Raw genomic sequence first — 22,417 nt, forward strand, 5'->3', positions numbered from 1 at the left:
GGAGGAGGTGACTTACCCAAGGTCACAGCATATAGAAAGCTGGGACTCAGACCCAGGCCTCCTGATCCTGAAGCCTGAGCCCGCGCCTATGCAGGAAGCTGCCCTTCTACAGCCCAAACCCGCCTGAGGCTGAGCCCAGTCAGAGGTCAGAGTGGGGGTGGAGGACGCAGCTCCTGGGGGCAGTGCAGCATGTCTGGTTCTTTTGGTCTGTTCTCATCAAGGTTGTCTTCCCTTAAAAAGCGGGTGTGAAGAGTGCTTCTTCCTCCAGGAAGCCCTCCCTTCAGGCCCTATCTTGCCCATCCCCTTCGTGAGCTCCCTCTCACTTTATTAGGCTGTGCTGTAAACGTCTCCGTTGGGGGTGGGATAGATCTGCTTGAGCTCTGGGTCCTCAGAGGTTGGCACAGTGTGTGTCGGTGGCCTGTACTACTGAGTGAGTACTGCACTAGTCCTGACCTAGACCCCAGCCTGAACTGGCTCCTGACCTCACACGCTCACCCTTCAGCAACTTGCACCGCTTCTTGGTGACACCATGCACTTCCAAAGTCGCATCCAGCCCCACCTCTGGGTCACTTTGTTGGCCCTTAGGGTTTACCCTGCTTGACCCTCTGCCCCTACAGAGCCACCCTGTGGACATCGCGGCCCTGGCATCAATAATTTGGCCTGTTTTTCCACCATGGAAGCTAGCATTATATGGCCCCAGGCCCCAGGCCCCAGGCCCATTCTCTCCGCCGGGGCAGGCCTTTGAAAAATGACTAGAGTCTGGGATTACACGGGGACAACCGGACAGAAGAGACAGGAAGTGCCTGGGGAGGGATGCACAGTCCTGCCTTCTGAAGGTTTGGCAGCCAGGTTGATAGAAGACACCCTCCCAGTCCCTTCCCAAAGAGCACTGAACAAACTGAAGGACTGAATGACAAACTTTATTAGAAACGCTCTTCATTCGTCGAATTCACATTAAAGTGGCAGGGGGCAGTGCCGTCTGGGGCTCTGGTGTCCCGCTGCTGTGACAATTTCCAGTTAAAAATCAGTCTGGGTAGAGAGTGTTGGAAACGCGAGAGATGCCTGGTGGTGGCGGCGGCGGCAGCAGCATTGTTCCCGGGGGGAGGACAGGCTGGGGCGGGTGGAGAAGATGCCTCACATCCACCCTTCCAGTTACAAAGCTGCCCCCATGGCCCCAAGCTGATAAATAAACAGCACGTCACACACACACACACACACACATACACACACACACACAGACACACACACACACACACACACACGCACACAGACACACGTGAAACAGAAACAAACGCGTACAAGTCTCCTCAAGTGAAAAAATAATTCGCTCAAATAAAGCTTTTGTGGCAGTCAGGCTGTATCCTGAATGGACGGTTGCCTGGAGACCCTCAGCCCCCCAGGAAGGCTCCCCAGCCCGTGTACATCACCCCCCCGTGGGTGTCACAAGGCCTCCAATTCCCCCATTAGCACCTTTGGACTAAGTACTGCCCTCACCACACTCTTTTAAAAGGCATCGCTACTTAAAACAATAATAATAAAGGATACACTCGTTCCCTGGGGTGAATCTGTCAGACTCAGCTTCCCTGAATAGAGGTGCCCTGGGCATCCAGAGACTGGGGGTCCAGGTGGGGAAGGACGGCGAGTGAGAGGGGAAGTGAACAACGTTCAGAGAGGTAAGCTGGGAGGTGTCTCAACACTGCTTCGTCCACTTGCCAATTCCACAGCTGGGCATCCCTAGGTAACAGTCTCTCAAAGGGGCACAAAGTCCTAAAGTGTCATGACAATCCTGCTGCCCTGGGAAGGCTGGGGACCCAGAGGGGCACGGGCATCAAGCTGCTTTCACCATGCATTATTTAGAGGCAATGTTCTCCCGGAGCTGGCCAATTTTCCCCTGGCCCTGTCTGCAGCGGGGCACACAGCAGAAAGTGTCCTGCCCAAATGTTTTATTCATTCTCTTGAATAAGGAAACAGGCTCTCGGATCAATGCCGGTGGCTGCTTGGCTGCTGTGTCCTGCTCAGCGGGCAGGATCTCCACCCAGCGCAGGCCTCGGGCTCTTTCCGGCTTCCAAGGAGGTGTCTGACTTGGGAGGGCTGCTTCAAGGCAGCAGATACTGTTGGCAACAGACATTTCATTTTCAAAGTTGGGAAGATGTCCTGGCCTTTCAAAGAAGTGAATGTCCTGGGGAACCAGGGTGAAGAGGGAGACTTCTTCCTGATGTACAGTGTGACCGTGAAGCGACAGGCCTGGGTCTGTGGGTGCCTTCCGCTGCCCCTCCGTCCCCGGCTCACTGGTACTGCAGATAGTTTTTGAGAGATTGAGGCAGGGGCAGGGAGCCGATGTCCTGTAGGCGCTGGCGGCCCAGGGCCAGGCGGATGCATCTCCGGCACAGGTCCATCAACGGCAGGGGCTCGGCTACAACGAGAGGGAAGAGAGTTAAGTCTCACCAGAGCTGTCCCTACACCTCTCACCCTACCCCACCCCCTGCTCACCCCCTGCCCGCCTGCTCCTGAGCTGCCCTTCAGGGCCCCAGTTCCTCAGAGAAGCCTTCTCTGGTTATAGTAGCTGAAGGCTTAGAGCAGTGTCTTTCACATTGTGGGATGCAACCCACCCGACTAAAGACACATGGAATCAATTCATTAGGTGGTGACCAGCGATTAAAGAAAGAAAAAGAAAGAAAAGGAAAGAAAAGAAAGAAGGAACAGAGAGCAATGCCACAGCAAGGGGTGAATACTGCTCCACGAAAGCTCTGTCTCTGATGTAAGTGTTCAGTGTGTCTCCATGTAAAAAATACTTTTCACTGCAGGTCGTGATAAAATGAGAGACGCTGACCTAGGGTGGGTCTGCAGGGGGCTTCCTCTTAGAAACAGGTGAGGTGGTGGGGGCTGTTTGAAATGCCCTTGAACCCTCAAACTTCTCCTCTAGCCTCTTTTGATGGTGAGTGGAGGAATGCATTTTCTTCAAATGTCCAGTTCTAGAAAAAATTCATGAATTAGAATTCATAAGCCATGGAACCTCTGGACATAGGACCGAGGTTTAGTTAGGTTTATTGCAGACATACTTATGAAGCTCTTATTCTCTTCCAGGCTCTCTAATTGGACCCCAGGGATACAGAGAGAACTAAGCCAAGGCCAATGGCAGCCCTGGGTGTGAAGGAAGGCTCGAGGTCTGGAAGTTTAAATATGTGAATAATTGTAGCAGAGTGTAACATGTGCAATAATTCTTAAATGCACAAGGACAGAAACTGAGCAGTTTCTATATGGAAGAGTCGTTTGAAAGCTTCCAAGAGAGGATACTGGAAAGGGGTTTTGAAGGGTGAATAGGAGTTTTATGTGATGTGAGGTTGGGGAGGGTGTTCTAGGCAGAGAGAACAGGTAAAAGCATGGAGGCATAAGACAGGACAGGCTGGGAGGTCTGGAGGGAGAAGAATGGTGCTGATCAGCTGGGTCTGGAATGAAGAGGGTGGTGGTCACATGCTGTTTCATGTGGCTTCTGCAGCCCTAGTTTCCCCCAACCCACAGGAACATGCTAGAGGCCTGATGCTGCATCTTAGCACTTGTTTTTTTGTCAACAGAACAAGTGATGTTTTAAAAGCATTCTATAATGTGCTAAGGTACAATAAAACTGTAAGTGGTAAACACTAACACAAGAGTTGTGAGAGGAATAATATCACAAGGGAATGGAAGGAATGGGAAGGTTGTTGAGAGTGTGTTTTATAGGAATTTTCATTTACTGGAGACGCAGAGTTAATGAGGAGAGTCATTAAAATCAAACCCAGACTTGGCTCGTGCGTTGGAAGCCATGCACAAGAGCGTACCCAGCCCTCCTTCACGTGGGGTGAGGCTGCATATCCTCGTGGAGTGTTGGTGGTTTTAAACACTCCCACCTCCGTATCCTCTTTTGATCCTCATACAAACCCTTGAAGTTAGCTAGGGAGGCCTGGGCACCCCCTCTTTCCCAGGCCTAGAAAGCAGATTACTCACCCCGAGTCTTGCGATCACATGGTCACCATGCCTAGGCCAACACCTGACACCCCCCTCGAGGTGTCCCCATCTCTCCCCTAGCAATGCCCCTGCACCCAGCTCTTCTCTCACTGTCTCCCACCGGGTTCTCATCCAAGCTTTGCACAGTCCCCCAGATTATGCCTCTGTGAACCCTTTCCCTGCCTCCCCACCCGAATCTTCCCATCCTTAACATCTTGACCTGCCCACCGCAAGTTCCCATGATCTCCTTTTAGCTCCTATAGCACCAATGCTTGCCGCCTGTGCCACTGGACATTGGGGAGAAAAAAACCTTTAAAAGCCTTATTTAATGACCAATTGCTACTTATTTACCAGGCAACATGAGAGATGAAATATAATTGTAGCTACTGTTTATTGAAGACATATTATGTGGCCAGGTGCTGTGCTAAGCTCTTTATCTGTACCAACTCATGTGAATGTATGTATCAAACTCATATCACAGTTACCTCTTAGGGGTGGATGGACCTAGCGTCTGTCATACAGCGTAGAATAAGTCAGAAAGAGAAAAACAAGTACCGTATGCTAATGCATATATATGGAATCTAAAAAAACGGTACCGATGAACCTAGTGGCAGGGCAGGAATAAAGATGCAGACGTAGAGAACGGACTTGAGGACACGGTGCGGGGGGCAAGGGAAGCTGGGACAAAGTGAGAGATTAACGTTGACATATATATACTACCAAATGTAAAACAGATAGCTAGTGGGAAGCTGCTGCATAGCACAGGGAGATCAGCTCGATGCCTTGTGACGACCTAGAGGGGTGGGATAGGGAGGGTAGGAGGGAGGCTCAAGAGGGAGGGGATATGGAGATATATGTATATATATAGCTGATTCACTTTGTTGTATAGCAGAAACTAACACAACATTGTAAAGCAATTATACTCCAATAAAGATGTAAAAAATATAAAAATAAAAAGGTAATACAGTAAAAAAAAAATTACCTCTTAGGGTAGGAACTATTATTATTATCCCCATTTTAAGGAGGAAGAAACAGAAACACAGAGTGGGTAAGTCACTTGCCCAAGGACACACAGCTGGTAAATGGCAAAGCTGGGAGTTAGACCCAGGCAGCTGGAAACTGGAAACTGTCTTATATTTAACCACATTTATTGAGCATCTGTTCTGTTCCTTTGCTACATTAGGTTTACAGTTAAGTCCCCTACATATGAACAAGTTCTCTTCCGAGAGTGTGTTCATAAGTCCAATTTGACTGTAAGTCCAACAAAGTTAGCCTAGGTACCCAACTAGCACAATCAGCTATATAGTACTGTACTGTAATAGGTTTATAATACTTTTCACACAAATAATACATAAAAAAGAAATAAGCAAACATTTTAAATCTTACAGTACAGTACCCTGAAAAGTACAGTAGTACAGTACAACAGCTGGCATACAGGGGCTGGCATCGAGTGAACAGGCAAGAAGAGTTACTGACTGGAGGAGGGAGAGGAGGTGGGAGATGGTAGAGCTGAAGGATCGTCAGCGATTGGAGACGGAGGGCAAGCTGCAATTTCACTCATGCCTGACGCTGATGGCACAGGTTCTGGTTCCTCGCTGGATTCAATTCTATCTACCCTCTTGAAAAAACGATCCAGTGATGTCTGGCTAGTAGCTCTTTTTCTCTCGTCATAGATGACACAGTAGCGCTGGATTGCATTCTGAACGGGTGCTGCAAACTCTGTGTACCTTTCTACATTCGGGTCCTGCGCCTCAGAGACTAACAGTGCCTCCTGAAATAAAGAAAATCCCCTGCCATTTTCTGCATGGTGAATCTCTTCGGTTCTTCAGTTACTTCTTCTTCCTCTTGTCTCTCTTAGTCCTTTCTCTGGGACGAAGAGAGTTCAAGAAATTCCCGGGCAGCTACCATATCTGCACTCGCTGCCTCACCGCTTACTTTTACCTTGGAAGGTTGTCTCTAGCCTTGAACCGATAAAACCAGCCAAGGCTGGCATTAAAAGATGCACCCTCTGATTCTTCGCCGCGTTTCTTCTTCAGGTCTTTATAAAAGCTTTTAGCTTTCTCCTGAATCAGCATTAAGCTGAGCGGGACTCAACTCTGATGCTGCTGCTGCATCCGCACGCTGAGAAGTTTTTCATCTCCTCCATCACTTTTCCACACTTCTTCAATATCACTGTCGACATCATCAGCACAGCGGACTTCACATGCTCCATGATCTTGCACTTGTCCTTTAGAATCGTGCCGATGGTTGAACAATTCATGTTATAAGAACGAGCGACGTCTAACCATCTTTTTGCCTCGCTCCACTCTCTCAGTTATTTTCACTTTTGTTTCCATCGTTATCGCTTGGCGCTTCTTAGCAGTACCAGCTACATCACCACTGCCTTTACGCTTGCTTCCGGACATCCTGGGCTTGAAATAAAGATACTGTACTACTGTACTCTATACGGTACTGTACACAAAAGCACAACCACTTGTAGAGGATGCACGCACGTGACAATGTACGCCAGACACGTGGACTAACTTACATGACTGGACATGCGAATGAATGTTCGCATCTTTGAAAGTTTGCAACTTGAAGGTTCGTATGTAGGGGACATACTGTATCTCATTTAGAGATGCCTACTTCAGAGAAAAGGAAACTGAGGCTCAGAGGTGAAGGGGCTTGTCCAGAGTCACACAGCCCAAAAGCCTACAGGTGGAGCTTCACGGTGCCTCCCTTAAACACCATGCAATAATGGAAGATCGCTTTAAGGTATGAAGCGAAGGAGAGGGTCACCTGTCTCCCAGGCTCACACAGTCCATAGGCTCTTACTCTGGCTCCGACCGCTTTCCAGTTCACCGGTGCCCACCTCTCCTGCCGTGAGCTCTGCACCCACCTAAATGGGCCGCCCTGCCACCAAGATGCCTTTTCTGCTCTCCTGCCCACCCATTTCAACGTGGACCCGGTCAGCCACTTTCCCTTTCTTCACGGCCATCAGACCCCTCTCCTCTGGCACATCCCAGGGATCTGCAGAAATCTGGAGCCCCTGACTTCCAGCTCTGCCAACTGCAAGTCTGTGCCTCTGTGAAGGTACTCTGAGCGCTTGTTTCTTCACTTGTAAAATGGACCAACGATCTCCAGCCTGGGCCTGTCACAGGGGGATGGCCCAGAAACCATTTGTTAAATGAACGAATTGACTCGATTCTTTGGGGGCGTGTCTTCTACAGCTGTTTCAAGCTATTGAAATAAATTGCTCTTACCTGACAAGGTTGCTGTCTTGAGTTCCCACTCTCCTGTAAACCCTCTGAGAACAGGGCAGGTCTTAATTGACAGGAGGCTTGTGGTGAGGGTTAAACGAGTTAGAGAGTAGAAAGCACTTGGCACAGTGACCAGCACGTAGTAGGTGTCCGACATTCAGCACTTCTAGCTATCTCGTCCCCATCCAGGCATTTGTTTGGTCACCCTTTGTGAGGACGAGCTTGGGTAGGGATGTTAATGAGGCGGGGTCTGCTAGGAGGCCAGCAGTTCCTTCTCTGAATGTCGGGAGATGGGCTCGCATTCTGCATCGGGAAAATTTTGAGCTGTTAACGTTTGAGAATCATTGCCAGGGCTTAAGAACTTCTGTAATCACTTTAAAGCTCTAGGCACATACTAGGTCCTCAATGTCCAAAATGCTAAGCCTGGTCAGCAAACTCAATTCCCTGTGTGTTCCCTGCCCAGTTAGGTGCTGAAGAGAAGGAAAGAGCTATGTTTCTATTCATTCCTCTGCAGTCACTGAAATCACTCCAGAGCCCAAACTCCAAAGGAAGTGAGGGAGCGGGGAGGGGCCGGAGTTCAGAGCACACCTTTAGCTCTAAATGTGAAATATAAACCATCTCTCCCGGGGCTTCCCTGGTGGCACAGTGGTTAAGAATCCGCCTGCCAATGCAGGAGACACGGGTATGATCCCTGGTCTGGGAAGATCCCACATGCTGTGGTGCAACTAAGCCCGTGTGCCACAACTACTGAGCCTGCACTCTAGAGCCCATGAGACACAACTACTGAGCCCACGTGCCACAACTACTGAAGCCCACGTGCCTAGAGCCAGTGCAAGAAGAGGAGCCGCCGCCATGAGAAGCCCATGCACCGCAACGAAGACCCAATGCAGCCAAAAATAAACAAAAAGTTAAAAATTAAAAAAAAAAGACCTCGCAATTGTTTAAAAAAAAAAACCTCTCCTAAGGAACTTTAGGGAACTAAAGGGAACTAAAGGGAACTTTAACTGACGACTTCACAGTAACCCCAAAGTGCACAGAGAAAGTAACTTCCAGAGCTCCAAGGATGCCCCGTGTGGCCTGGGCCATCCCCCAACTCCTCTTTCTAACTCCCTTTGGCTTTAGAACTGCCAAGTGTCAAGGTTTAGAAATGATCACCCAGGTGGGAAGAGAAACACAGCATCTTTCAGCCTGGAAGCCATTCTTAGAAATATTCTCCGGCAAAGATAAACTTAAAAAGGAATCATTGTTGCAAAAGTGAATATCCAAATAACCAATAAATATATGAAAAAGTGCTCAATTTCAAGAACCATCAGAAAAATGCAAATTAACACCATAATGTGACTCTGCTATATGCCAACAAGAATGGCTAAAATGAAAATAAGACAGTAGCAAGTGCTGGTGAGGATGTGGAGCAACTGGAACTCTCATATGGCTTCGGGTGGGCGTGGAAACCGGCACAACCATTTTGGAAAACTGGGAGCATCTACTAAGACTGAACCTAGGGCGCACAGTCTCCCCCTGGTGTACACATGCTCACCAAAATGCACGTACACGGATGCTTAGAAAAGTGCTAAACTGGAAACAAGAATTCTACTCTCTGCCACCAGTGGAATGCACACACAAACTGTGTCTCTTCTGATAGTGGAATACTAATCAGCCATGAGAATGAAGGAACCACAATTACATGCAAAAAAAAAAAAAAATGGATGAATCACTCAAACATAATTTTGAGTGAAAGAAGTACATTTTGTGTAACCTCATCTGTATAGAGTTCAAGAGCAGGGTGGTGAAGTTAGGGTAGTGGTGACATTAGTGGGGAGCAGTGATTGGGGGGTGGGTATCGTTCTGCTCCTTGATTTGAGCTCTGGCAATACCAGTGTGGTCAGTTTGTAAAAATCATCAGGCTTAATCACCTGAGATTTGTACACTTTCAGCATATATGTTATACTTCAAAAACAAGTTTACATTTAAAAAAATCAGTCACTGACTGAGTTAGGACTGCCCTGGCTCCCTGGTGGGTGGGTGTGGATATGACACAAGCCAGGCACCTTCCCACCTGTCCCAACAGGCAAAGTGGGGGGAAGGGACTAGTTTGGAATCCCAGCTTCTGCTCCCAGGGAATTCCCTGGTGGTCCAGTGGTTAAGACTCCATGCTTCCACTGCAGGGGGGCCGGGTTTGATTCCTGGTTGGGGAACTAAGATCCCGCATGCCGCGTGGCAAGGCCAAAAGAAAAAGGAATGCAGTAAACATTTATTAAAAGAAAACTATCCAGCTTCTGCTCCCACCACCAGTGGGCCAGACAGCTGGCTCACCTTCACAGAGCCACATTTTTCTCATCTGTAAAATGGGGGCATCAACACCTCCATCCATGCCTTGTGACAACGGTATGACACAACACGCTCCTTGTTCCAAAGGCGTTCTCTCTACAGTATGTCTTATTCCAGGCCATCAGCCCCAGAGGTACCTTTAAAAAATAGTAATACTTTACTTATTGTGGTCCTAAAAATGTCCCAGTACATCATCCTAATTGACAACAGTGCTCTGCTCTTGATGAAGACTTACTGGAGCTAGGGCTGGATGTCTTGTTCTGTGCTAAAAATATCACAAGGCAATCATTTCCAAAGTTCTCCAGGAAGCTGAATTTTCCATAGTTCTCCACCACTCACCCCGTACATGACCCTCAGTAAGCCACAGAACTGCCCAGGGACTCTGTTTTACTGTCAATAAAATGGGGGTGTTAGCTCATCTGGTTTTGATGGTCTATGTCTATGATGAAACAGTGGAGAGCTAGGCACTTTGTGCCTTAAGCTTCTTCTCTGGGCCCCTTTAAGTCTCCTCTGTTGATGGTGAGGAGATGCCAAGACACGAGTCATCACCCTACCCCCATTCCTGCATTTATATTTTGAAAAAAAAAGATCAACATTTTTAAGGTCAAGAGGTGAAATTCTTTTGGAACAGTTTAGACAATGGTCAGCAGATAGGGGAAGCTTTCAGTGACAGCCCTGAAATCTGAACTTAAGTAGACATGGTTTTGGGGGGAAAAAAAGGAGAAGACATGCATGTGGGCAAGCACACACACTCTACGTGTCAGACACTGTGCTAATCACTTTCTGCAGACCATGGTTTTGGTGTCCAAAGACTCAGAGTATTGTCTGCACGCCTCTGGGCCTCCCCTCATGCTATTGCTTCAGCTAGAACATCCTCCCCTGTACTGCCTGTCAGAAGCCTGTCTCCTCTTTCAGGACCCAAATCAAGAGTCACCTCCTCCCCAATGACATGGCTCCCCCACCTTCTGGGTCTGCACCTGTCAAGTGTCAACCCACTTAGCTAACTACACAAATGGGCAAATGTGTCATTACCTGCTCACTTCTAAAATACGCCATACCTCTACCAATTGGCCCTATCATGGCCAACAGAGACCTCAGCTCACATCTAGAAAGCCCCTGGAATCTGGAGGTTTCTGTTAGCAAGCTTTACTGTTGCCACAACAAAAAGGGTATGACTACAGCTGGGACAAAAGCAGCATCTTCAGATGAACTTGGTTCCAGCAAGCATCATGGGCACAGACGGAAGTGCCCGAGGGGCTGGCCTGTCCACCAGCTCCCCGACACAGTACTAGACAGCAAGGTATTCTCACCTAAAGACTCTGCGCTGCTCCCAGGCAAAGGGGAGCTACGTGGCTGTGGAGTGAACAGCAGCTGCATTTTTAGATGTGTTCAGTGGCTCTAAAAGAAGAGCCTCTACCCACCCAGCCTGAAAGTTACTTAAGGAGTTATTCCAGCAAAATGAAAAAGGAATCCAAGAAACAGGATGGCACAAGCTTCCAGGAAAGGGGGGGAGTAAATGGAACACAGAAGCAAAGGAAGGTAGAGTGAGTGATACGAAGGTCCATTAGATGGTGATGCTTGGAAGAGCCTCCTTCCAGTGGCCGTCGTGTCTCTAAAGTGCCACACCCACAAAGCTCCGTGCCTCCTGACCTCTGACCCCAGCCCTTGGCTTCCCCACCCTCAGAGCTCCCATTGTGCCCTCTGGCAGTGCCACTCCACACAGAAAACTGCAACCCAACTTCTTTTCTGAGAGCTCCCTCCACCTCCCGCCTTAACTGAACCCAGCTTCCTCTCCCAGGACACCACTGCCCTTCAGCCTTTCCTGGGCGTTGCTGGTGTCTCAGGGCCAGGAGGTGGGCAGGACCCCTCGCTCCTTTGCCACATACAAAGCTCCGCAGCCTCCATCTGCTATGAGAAGTCCCAGCTCCTCCGTGGCTCACACCACTTGGCCGGGTCCTCTTCTGGTCCTTGTCAGGGCTCTGGCTTGGCCTCCCCGGTCCCTTCTCAACCCACGCCTGCCACCTCCCCGGTGACAGAATCCTCCACAGGCACGACCCTCTCATCACGCAGCCTCCTGGGGCTGGAGGCCACGCCCATACACCCAGCTACCCACATCCTGGGCCACAGCACGGACTGCAGCATCGCTCCTAAATGCCCCTTCTAGGACCCCAGGGATGCTGAATCAGCCACCACCACTTTGACCATTACTTCCTGCTCTCTTTTGCTCAGCCCATCAGCATTGCCTTTCTTCACCTCCCTCCTCACCCAGCTGACCAGTTCGCTGTTCTCAGGGACAAAGCATACGGGGGCAAGGCAGGCAGGACGGTGCGGGGGGGGCTGGTGAGTAGCTGTGGGGATACCAGGTTGGGGGCTGGACAATGAATTGGGGACAAGAAGCCTCTGGCATTCAGGTCATCTGTGTTCAGTGCCACTTCAGAGCTTCTTCTCCCCAACCCGGCCTCACCCTAGTACAAGGTCAAGGCCAGTCTGTTTCAGCAGCAGCTGGCAGCCCTGGGCTCTGGCCGGCCTCGGCCACCGTCTGGCAGAGCGGCCTCCCCAACCTCCTTGGGGCCTCAGCCTCTACCAGTGCGGCAAGTGGCTTGGCAAGGAGGCTGGGGGTCCTTTCTACCAGCTGACACTTGACAGAAGTCACGTTTAATCCTGGCAGTGGAAGGACTCTGACTGCACCCAATCAAATCAGGTTTCAACACACAAGAAAAAGTGAATGGCAAGGCCAGGGATGCCTGTGAAATACATGTTAGATCATGAGCCTTGGTAATCCAGGGCCGTGGCTCCCAAGGTGCTGGCACAAGCCCGGCAGGCTTCCTGGGGGAGGCGGTGCTGAGCCAGGTCCAGGGGGTTAGCCGGTTACAATCTGCTATTATATCAAAAGCAAGGCTGGCTGCTCAAAGGCTGCCCTCAGCTTTACCAGGTGAGGCTCATTTTAGCCACAGCATTGTCAAAAGAACGAGGGATCCGGTGACCTGAATGCCCTGTCCGAGGGCCTTCCATCCACCAGTGCTCTCTGCCCCGCTGGCCGAGATCTCGGCAGGGCTGGAGCTGCCTGTCCGCCCACCTTGCAGCCATGCCTGGCCCTGCTGAAGCCAGGGGGGTGTTACCTGTTGCCCTCTCCCAGCTCTGAGGCTGAATGAATGGCTCCAGGTGGGCACTGAGGACTCCCCTCCTGGGGTGGTTTGTGGCCTTGGCCCCTGTGGGGCCTTCTCAACCTCCAAGCAGATGCAGCCTGGAGGAACCTCTGTGTGCTTGGGTTGGGAAGGAGTGGGGAGAGGGAAGAGGGTCCCATCACCTGCCCAGCCTCTGAGAGCCTGGCTGGGGTGTAGGGAGCTGTGCTGGATAGGACTCCGAGCTCTGCCTCCACCCTAGTACAAGGCCAAGGCCAGTCTGTCTCAGCAGCAAACTTGAACCACGTAAGATGATTGGTGCATTCTGCGGATGGAAAAATCAAGGCACGAAGGACATCACTGCTTTGATTAAAGGCTTCTCCAGAAGGGTTTGGAGGGGTATCAGCGTTCTAATGTCATTCTGGGGACTCTGAGGGTAAAGTCTTGTCTAACTTGTGACGCTCATCACACATGCGTGTATGCATCAGACTTCTACTTACAAACGTGCTTTGCAGGTCCTGAGCAGACAGCCTGGCCCACAGAGGCTCACGGGGCTACAGACAGGACAGGGAGACTGAAAAAAGCACAGAGGGGTCCGTGCTTAAGAGAAGGAATTGTAGGGGGAGCTGAGGGAGCCAGGAAGAGGGGCACCTAACCCAGCCAGAGGGTGTCCAGGACGGCTTCCTGGAGGAGACTACAGCTAAGAGAAGTTTTAAAGGATGAATAAGAGTTATCTCTGCTGAGGGCTGAGAAGGATGTCTGTTGGCTCTGAAGGCGTATCTCTAAGATGCATTCAAAGAAATCTCTTTTGTGTAACATTGGGAAAAGTTCACAGTTTTCCCAGAAGACACTTTGAGGAAACAATAATCAATTGTTGGAGAAAATCTAGTCTGTCAAAAAAAAAAAAAAAGTCAGTGCAGACTGTGGGCTCCCACAGGCATGGACTGGCTCTTGTCCTCGCTGCCCAGCCCCGGGGCTCTGCTTTGGACATCGTGGGTGCTGGGCCAGTGGGAGGGTATCTGGGGGAGGGGAGACAGCTGCAGTGAGCCTTCACCTCTACAAAGCAAACTATGGCCCAGCTCTTCTGGTGCAGGGAATGAATGTTAAAAGTAGTCCTTTCCTACTGCCCTAAGTCAGCTAAAGAACCCTCCAGAAGGCTCCTGCAGGCTGACAGAATTAGCAACACACTGTGCCGCCTCCGCGGGTCTGCTGGAGGGATGCTCCTAACTCAGCTGAAAAATTTCCCAGAAAATCTGACTGTTTTCAATTTGGAGCCCGCTCCAGGGAGCTCCACAATGGCTGGACACCCTGGCCCTGGCCGAGGACAGCCTCTGGTCACGCGCGGAGAGCCTCAGTGGGGGAGGGCCTGGCTGGCGTGTACCCTGCACCACAGACCATCCCAACACCCCTAGAAGTTATCTCTGCTGCTGCAGCCATGGGAACAACCTTGTTGCCCCTACAGACACTGAAAGAAGCATGTCCAAGATAGGGAGACCAGGGAGGGGAGTAGCATCCTTCAGAGACAGTTGGTACTCATCCCATCCAGGGTAAGGTTGGGGCCCTCAGGGATGGGACCCCCATTCCTCATGGTGTGTCCCCTTCTAAAGAAGAAAAATGAGCGTGGGGATAGCCAGCTGGAGAGCAGGACTTACTTAAAGCCATGGGAATGAACACAGTGTGGTATTGGGAAAGGAAGAGGCAAACTCGAAAGTTCGAGAACTAAACTAAGCAAGGCGTTATTTAGACACATACTATAGGTGTCTAAAAAGTCTGCAAGGAACAGGAAACACAGAATTCAGAGGAGTGGTTGCCTTGAGGAAGAGGGGATGGGGGCTGGCAAGGCTAGACCATGGAGGCACAGAAGCGCCCGGTTGTCAATTTTCGAGTCCTTGGGCTGGACGACGGATTCATGGTGGCATTAAATTAGTAAGAAATAAATATAGGAATCAGCAAAGCAGAATAAAAGAGGGCTATGCACGGGACCAATGATGACAGTGTATTACAACCAACGATTCTGTTTAATCCAATTCTGTGTATCAGTTAAAAACAAAAAAAGAGAAAGGGCAAAAGCGAATGAGAAGAGTCATGAGTTGGCCTTAATCTGGCTCAAATGAGAGCTTGGCTAGAAGATGAATTACAGTTAAATTCTAGTTAATGGGTAGTAACGCTCTTGTCTGTTGTGAACTTAGCATAGCCGCGGGGAAGGCGTCACTGGGAAGCAGAAGCACAGGCCTGGGGTGAGAAGGCATAGAGCCAGTTCTGGTCTCACAGGGCAGCTGCTTCCTCTGTAGCAGGGGGCCAAGCCCCGTCTCACCGGGAGCTGGGGCAGGACGAGACGGGGGCAGAGGACAGGTACCCGGCGTAGGCCCTGGCACACGTGGGCCATCGTCAAATGACAGCTATTTTGTTTTCAGAGCAGCTAGTCCTTTAGGACAAAGTGCAAAAAAAAAGAGGCAGCTGGTGTGGTGAGCTGAGGACCTGACGCCCTGTGTGGGATGCTGCATGTCGACAACCACAGATAATTCCCACCAGAGGTCTGAGCAGGCCAGGAACTGGGGTCCAACCCCAGCCCTGTGGGACCCTGATCCAGCCCTATCCCTCAGCCTCTTCTACTTTGGGGGATGTTCCTTCCAATCTTTCCCCAGAAGCAGAAGCACGAGGACACTCATGAGTGCTGGTAGATTTTCAAAGCCCGTCTTGGTGTTCTGGGCTCTTTGGCTGGCTTGCTGGCGATGATGATGATAATGATGTGAACAGTCATGGCAAGGACTTACCTAGCACTTCCTGTGTCGTGAGATGTTCTAAGCAGTTTATGTCTTACTGTACTTATACTTCACTATGACCCGATGAGGTATTACTATCATGAAAGCCCATTTATGGACTGAGGAAACCAAGGCACAGAGTGACTCACCGAAAGCCACAGTTAAGTAGTGAAAAATGGGACTGGAATTCAGGCAGTGTGGTTTGGGGTGTATTCTGTTGCCAAACTCTCCTGGGAAGGTAGGGTGACAGTCCCTGCAAAGGAAATGCAGCCCTACTGATTCTGTCACTCAGTGACAGGTGCCCGCATGCCCCGGACCCCAACTCCACGTGGTAGTGCTAGATCACTGTCTGTGCACTAGAGGCCCCTGAATGGACTGGAGGGGGGCCCCTGACCCAACAAAGCCCAGCCCTGGCTGGCAGGTAAGCCATGAGGTGGCCTCGAGGAAGGACCCTGCCTATGGGGATAGTTACTAACGGGTTGTTCAATCCACCTGGTTCTGTCTGGGATTTGGCCTGAAGACCAAATCTTCAGGAGAGGAGAGGAGAAGGAAGCAGGTGCAGACCACGTGAAGGGGTCTTCTCCTCTGCAGGGCTGGAGACCACCAAAATCACCCATCCCTTCCTGGAGCAGCCCTGGGGCTGTGTTCCTTGCAACCACTAAGGCCAACTGGCACAGTTGACTCTTGTTTTCTAGCAAATCGCCAAGGTCAGGCCAACTTCCACTCGGGAAACGGCATCACTTTAGCCTCTTGCTAAACAGCACCGGCCCCAGGGGTTTAATATGAAGGCCTTCTAATGGATTTATTGTGTTTATTTGACCTTTCCCAGTGTGAGCCCAGAAACAGGCCCAGAGGAGGGTGGCAGAAGCTTGTTTTTCTTAAGCTAAGGAAAACTGATGAGTAAACTGAATTCTTGGTTGGAGTCTGCTGAGTTTTCTCACCCTGGCTCCCCGCCTCCCTTAGTTACAAGATCCAGTTAGACTCAGGAGGAACCCGTGTTTACGGGATAGCTCTGGAAGAGGAAAACTGTGTCTACTAAGAAGTGGTCAATGATGAGGTCTGCAGATAAATATTTTCAGTGTGTCAAGAGCCCTGATAAAGGATAATCGTTAGTATATTTAGCAATGACTGCTCTATTTCCACTTCTAGTCTCAAGGCAAATGATTTCTTGTTTTAAAATAACTTTTCAAACAGTTCATGATCAGTGCATGAATGAAACCACTTCTAGTATCACAAGTATGGTTGGGTTTTTGACCAGAGGCTGCAAACTCCAGTGCCTAGGGGCCAGGCAGGTACCCTAAGTGACCAGTGCGGAGCAGACGAAAGCAGCGGGCAGGGGGAGAGTGGTGGGGTCCACGGACGCCGGAGACACACGCCAGGGGTCATCACTCAGCTCTGGCCTCAGCTCCAAGCAGGAATGTGGGCCCCTGTTACCAGATTCCCTGCCCTTTCCACAAAAGCCAAGAATTCAGATTTTTTTATGTGACGTTTCTGAGTTACTTTAATTTGGCATGGCCAAACGAAATATTGACATTTCTAGGTCCAGACACAGCCCTGGGCTGACAGTGTCACCTCTACTCAGAGTGAAGCTTATCTACCACCTTGCTGGGAAGTCGGAACCTGCCCACCCCACACGGGGGGCAGCCCATGCCCCATGAACTGCCAGAAGGTCTGATCCAACCACAGAGGCACAAACTCCAGGGGATCCACGAGTTTGCCCCCCGTCCTTCCACAGCCATAATATCCACAACTGCGTGTGAAAACCAGAGCTTCACGGAAACCCATTTTCTCCCTTTGGTCTCTGCGTGGATCCTGAGAGTCCAGATTGAGCAAATGTCACTCGCCCGGTCACCAGACACACCCACTCCTTCCCCCCACCAGCTCTCCGTGAGTGTGCAGGGGTGAGGCCACTGGAGGAGAGGGCACCGCAGAGCTCCCCACGGGGGACGGTAGTGGCACAACCACCTCTGCGGCAAATGTGGAGTTTGCCCGGGCGGGTGCTGTGTGAGCACTGCCCTTGGGCAGCTGGTCAGTCCTCACAGCGCCTCTGCGCAGGCCCCGTGTGCCGTCACTTTAGAGACAAGCAGGCTCGGGCACAGAGAGGGGCTTCCGAGAAATGGCACCGCCGTGGGCTCCAGAGTCTGTTCCTCATAAGACACCTCTCAACACCCAGAACTTTTCTGTATTTGGTGTAAGGTGCCTATAACATCTATCTTCCCATAAAATCAGGTATCTTCTTATTTCTTATTTTACTCTGGACAAGGGGTGGCGGATGGTAGAGGTTTATGGACAAAAACATATTAGCAGAGAAAAATGACAGACAAAAGCAACTTTTTTGATCGTGGGAGTTAAGAAAATGCAGAAAAATCCCTTAGTTCAGGATGTGGCAAAACCAGTTTCCTAAAGGAACGCAGCTTGAGAATCCCCTTGACCTTGGATAACAGTAATAATAACCGACTAATACTGTATTATATACTTGCAAGTTGCTGGGAGAGTAGATCTTAAATGTTCCCACCACAAATAAGAAATGGTGATTATGTGAGATGACAGAGGTGTCGGCTGACACTACGGTGGCAATCATTTTGTGATATATAAGTGTATCAGATCAACACGTTTTGTCCCTTAAACTTACACAAGGTTATATGTCAACTGTATCTCAATAAAGCTGCAGAAATAAAAGGCTTATTTCCCAATTGAAATAACAATACTAATAACCTAAGGCAAGTACCAGCTGCTCTCTGCTGAACCCTGCCTCTGGGCCAAGACTGGCCCGGCCACAGGGGGCTTAGATGCATCATCTCACCGGGCCAACACAGTGAGTGTAGACACAGCACCATGTCCCGTGTTATTTCGCAGTGAGGAACTCAAGCATCGAGGCTGGGCTGCTGGCACAATACTACATAGAGGGTGAGGGGCGGGCAGACCCAATGTGTATTCGCTATGTTTTTACCACCAGGAGTCCCATATTTCTTGAGGATCCACTGTGTGCCAGGCCAGGTGCTGGGGAATCACAAAAGTCAGACACCCGCAATTTGAGAAGCACACAGCTTCCTGAGGGGCCTGGGAGGTGAAGGGTGCCTCCCCCCGTGCCATGCTCAGAGTGACTAAGTTCACCCCTCGGGTATTCCTGCATGCACATAGTTGCGCTATTGATTGAAGTCTGGTGACAACTTCCTTGCACGGAATTTTATTTTCTAATTGGGGTGAAGTTTGCATAACATAAAAGGGACTGTTTTAAAATGCGTGATTCAGTGGCATCTGGCACATTCACAGTGTTGGGCAACCATCACCTCTGTCAAACTCCAAACCATTCTCATCACCCACAAAGGAAACCCTGTATCCATTCAGCAGTTCCTCCCCATTCCTTCAGCAACGGCTAATCTGCTTTCTATCTCTAGGAACTGATCTGTTCCGGATATGCCGTATAAATGGGATCATACAATACATGACCTTTGCATCTGACCTTCTTCACTCAGCATATCTTCGAGGTTCATCTGTGCTGTAGCATGTATCAGAATTTCGTTTCTTTTAATGGCTAAGTAATACTCCATCGTATCGATATACCCCATTTTGTTTATCCTTTCAGCCACCGAGGGACATTTTGGGGTGTATTCCCCTTTTGGCTATTGTGATTAGTGCTTCTGTGAATATTAGTGTATAAGTATCTGTTTGAGAACCTGTTTTCATTTCTCTCGGGTATACACTTAGGAGTGGAATTGCTGGGTCATGTCGATTCCATGTTTAATTTTTTGAGGAATCTGCCAGACTGTTTTCCACAGCAGTTGCATCATTGTACATTCCCACCTGCAATCTGTCCATACACTCGCCATTTCTTATTTTCAAATACTTGACTTTAGTTGGATAAGACTCTTGAAGTGAGAGACAGAAGACACAGGTCTGGCTCTGCCACAAATTCATTGTGATAGTAATAACATATATATTGATTAATAATAATAATGACAGTTAGCATTTCTAGTGAGTTTACTGCACCAGGCACTGTTTTAAGAACTTCCATAAATTAACTTATTTAAATCCCCACAACCATCAACATCTTTCTTTACAGATGAGGAAAGTGAGTCACGGGGCGGGGGGGTCATAATTGGCCAAGGTCACACAGCTAGTGATCTGGGATTCCAACCCAGGCAGTCTTAACCCAGGTCTAAGGGGCACACATGGCAACAGTTCTCAGCCTGTGTGACGAGGAAGGGCAGGTCTCTTTGCCAGAGCAGGAGAACCCCTTTGCCAGATGAAATTTTATGTAAAACCCCAGTCTATTTAGCAGATAGAAGGGAAGCTGCTGGAAGGATGGGGTCCCAGTTTCCCACCTTAAGGTGGGGCCTTGGGGACTTCGGAGGAAGAGGGTTTTGGAACCATCTGGCAAATTCCACGATTCTGAGTGAGATACTGAGAAGTGAGTGAGAAGACAACATCTCGGACTCTTGACCAATGGCAGGCAAGGGCACAGGCTTTTGCTTTTAAATTTAATGTGTGAGAACAATACCTTAGATTTACAAAGCATGTTGTCTTTTCCAAGGACCTGCACGAACATCCTATTTGCTGTCAGAGTGAACCATTCCAAAAACACATTCAAGGATTTATGAGGTCCTAAAGAACCTCTGTTGACTAGGATACAGTACTCAGGAACGAGGGAGATGCGCTGATTTCAACCATGTGCCACCTGGAGCAGCCCCACTGTTTTCCTGCTTTTGTTTCAGCTCTTGTGGGGCCTCTTTCCTGCCTCATCCGTCCAACCTAGGGACCCAGAATCACCACCAATGTCTGTGCACTTACTGTGTGCTGGGCCTGTGCTCAGAACTTCTTTTTTTTTTTAAATAAATTTATTTATTTTATGATTTTATTTTATTTATTTACTGTTTCTGGCTGTGTTGGGTCTTTGTTGCTGCTTCGTTGCTTTTCTCTAGTTGCAGTGCACAGGCTTCTCACTGCGGTGGCTCCTCTTGTTGTGGAGCACGGGCTCTAGGCGTGCGGGCTTCAGTAGTTGTGGCACATGGGCTCAGTAGTTGTGGCTCGAGGGCGCTAGAGTGCAGGCTCAGTAGTTGTGGCGCACGGGCTTAGTTGCTCCGCGGCATGTGGGATCTTCCCAGACCAGGGCTCGAACCCGTGTCCCCTGCATTGGCAGGTGGATTCTTAACCACTGTGCCACCAGGGAAGCCCATGTGCTCAGAACTTCTGACACATCATCTCCCTTCATCCTCACTACAACCCCTTGAGGGAGGTGAGACAGATCTGTGGTCCCTTATCCAAAACCCTGGGGCAGACTGTTTGGGAATTCAGAGTTCCAGAGTTGAGTAATTAGGTTGCATATGCCACGTGTCGCCTAACATCCCAGGGGTCTGGGGCAGCGTCTGCAATCACACACGGTGATATTTCTATAGCGAAACCTATGAATATTCACACTGAGTGAAATAAGAAACAACTCAAAACAGCCTCACACGAGTTCAGGTTGACCTGGCTGTCAAAGGAGTCTGCCCCAAACTTAGGAAAGAAGTTTTGATTTTCAGGACGTCGTCTTGTGCTAACATCTTCATCTGACGAAGAAATGAGGCTCTAAGAGGTGGAGCGGCTTGCCTAGTGAGGGTAACGCAACAGGTGGGTCCTGGAGGTAGGATTCAAGCCGGACGTCTGCCTTGAGAGCCCATGTCTAAACATGGGAGAAGAGCACAGATATCTGGGAGAAGCAACAGAGGGTTCGAATCCCTGCTCTGCCACTTCGGAGCTGTGGGATCCGGCTTCCCCCTGGGATCCTCGTCTTCTGTAGAGGTTGTTAGGACTATTCTCAAATATTCCAGCTCTCACCCTCCGGGCACAAAATCACCTTGCCCTTTCCTACTCACCGAAGTTAGGTGCAGCCATAAGTCTTGCCTTGGCCAATGAGTGGAAGTGCAGTGTGTCACTTCCACCTGGAAGCTTTAGCAGCTAGCTGGTCAGGGCATTGCTGCCTTCTCCTTTCCATTAGTGACCATTAGGATCTGCTTCTAGTGACCCTGGACCTGAAGTGAGGACACAAACCTTGCAGAATAAAGCCTCCAGGGGACTAGTGATGAGCGTGCACCAAGGGCAAAGACAAATCTTGGTGGTTTGAAGTCAGTGTGACTTGGGGCTTGTCTATTACTGTAGCAAGACCTGGCCCATCCTGACTGATACAGGCTCCTTCTCTATACAGTAACTGGGGTGAAGACTGAATTAAGTGGCACATGTAAAGTTCCAGGAGAGCGCCCGACCAATGACATTAGTTGATTCCCTTTCCCATGCTCAGCCTGAATTCCCCAGCTGTAAAGAAGGGTGGGGGAGGGAGAGTGGAGGAAGGCGGTAAGAGTTACCTTGCTCTGTTTAAATAACTGAAACTACTGTTAACCCATGAGGTATTCATGGAAAGGATTTTGTGGATGTTTACCAATGTATTGAGTCATAGGCGTCCCTCATCCCACCCTGGCATTGACGGAGAGGCTGGGTGGAGGTGGAGGGAGGTTGGGGACAGAATGTCAGCCCCAAGACAAACAGCTGCCCAAGGACTTCAGGTTCCTGATGGAAGTGACAGCTGTGGACCAAATATCCCCAAAGGCGGGACTGCAAAGGGCCCGCTTGAGTCAGGAGGAGGTTAGGAGGGCCAGGCAGCCTGCTGACAGCTGCTGAGCACGGGGGAGGCACCACTTCCTCCGAGAGGGGCGCCAGATGCAGGGAGCGAGGCTGTGTGGAGGATATTCTCCGTGATGAGAATGCGCAGTTGCCAGGGGACTTGCATTAAGACCCCATTTAGCAACACCGATTAAGGAGCTATAAATAGCACCTGAGCTCTTTCACAGGCCATAAAACATACTTCCCCGCATCGTTGCCAGCCAGCAGCCTGCCCTGCTTAATTGGGGCTCAGAATAAAATACCTGGGATGCCACTTCTGGATGGAAGGCCCGTGTTGTCTTAGGGACCAGCTGCTGGGCTAGGGATGGGGCAGAGGCTGGACACAGGG

The 22,417-nt window shown here is 49.9% G+C and overlaps 1 protein-coding gene across 1 annotated transcript in view; it reads right to left on the reverse strand.

Moving 5' to 3' along the window:
* Positions 1–903: 903 nt before the first annotated feature.
* SPSB4 (splA/ryanodine receptor domain and SOCS box containing 4) overlaps positions 904–22,417 on the reverse strand; it is a 63,475-nt gene continuing 41,961 nt past the window's right edge. The window contains exon 2 of the mRNA XM_004278237.3: positions 904–2,413. Coding sequence (XP_004278285.1) covers positions 2,286–2,413 — 128 coding nt within the window. The 3' untranslated portion in view covers positions 904–2,285. The remainder of the gene's footprint in view (positions 2,414–22,417) is intronic.

The sequence above is a fragment of the Orcinus orca genome, chromosome 5 (assembly GCF_937001465.1).
Source record: "Orcinus orca chromosome 5, mOrcOrc1.1, whole genome shotgun sequence".
NCBI classification, from domain to species: Eukaryota; Metazoa; Chordata; class Mammalia; order Artiodactyla; family Delphinidae; genus Orcinus; species Orcinus orca.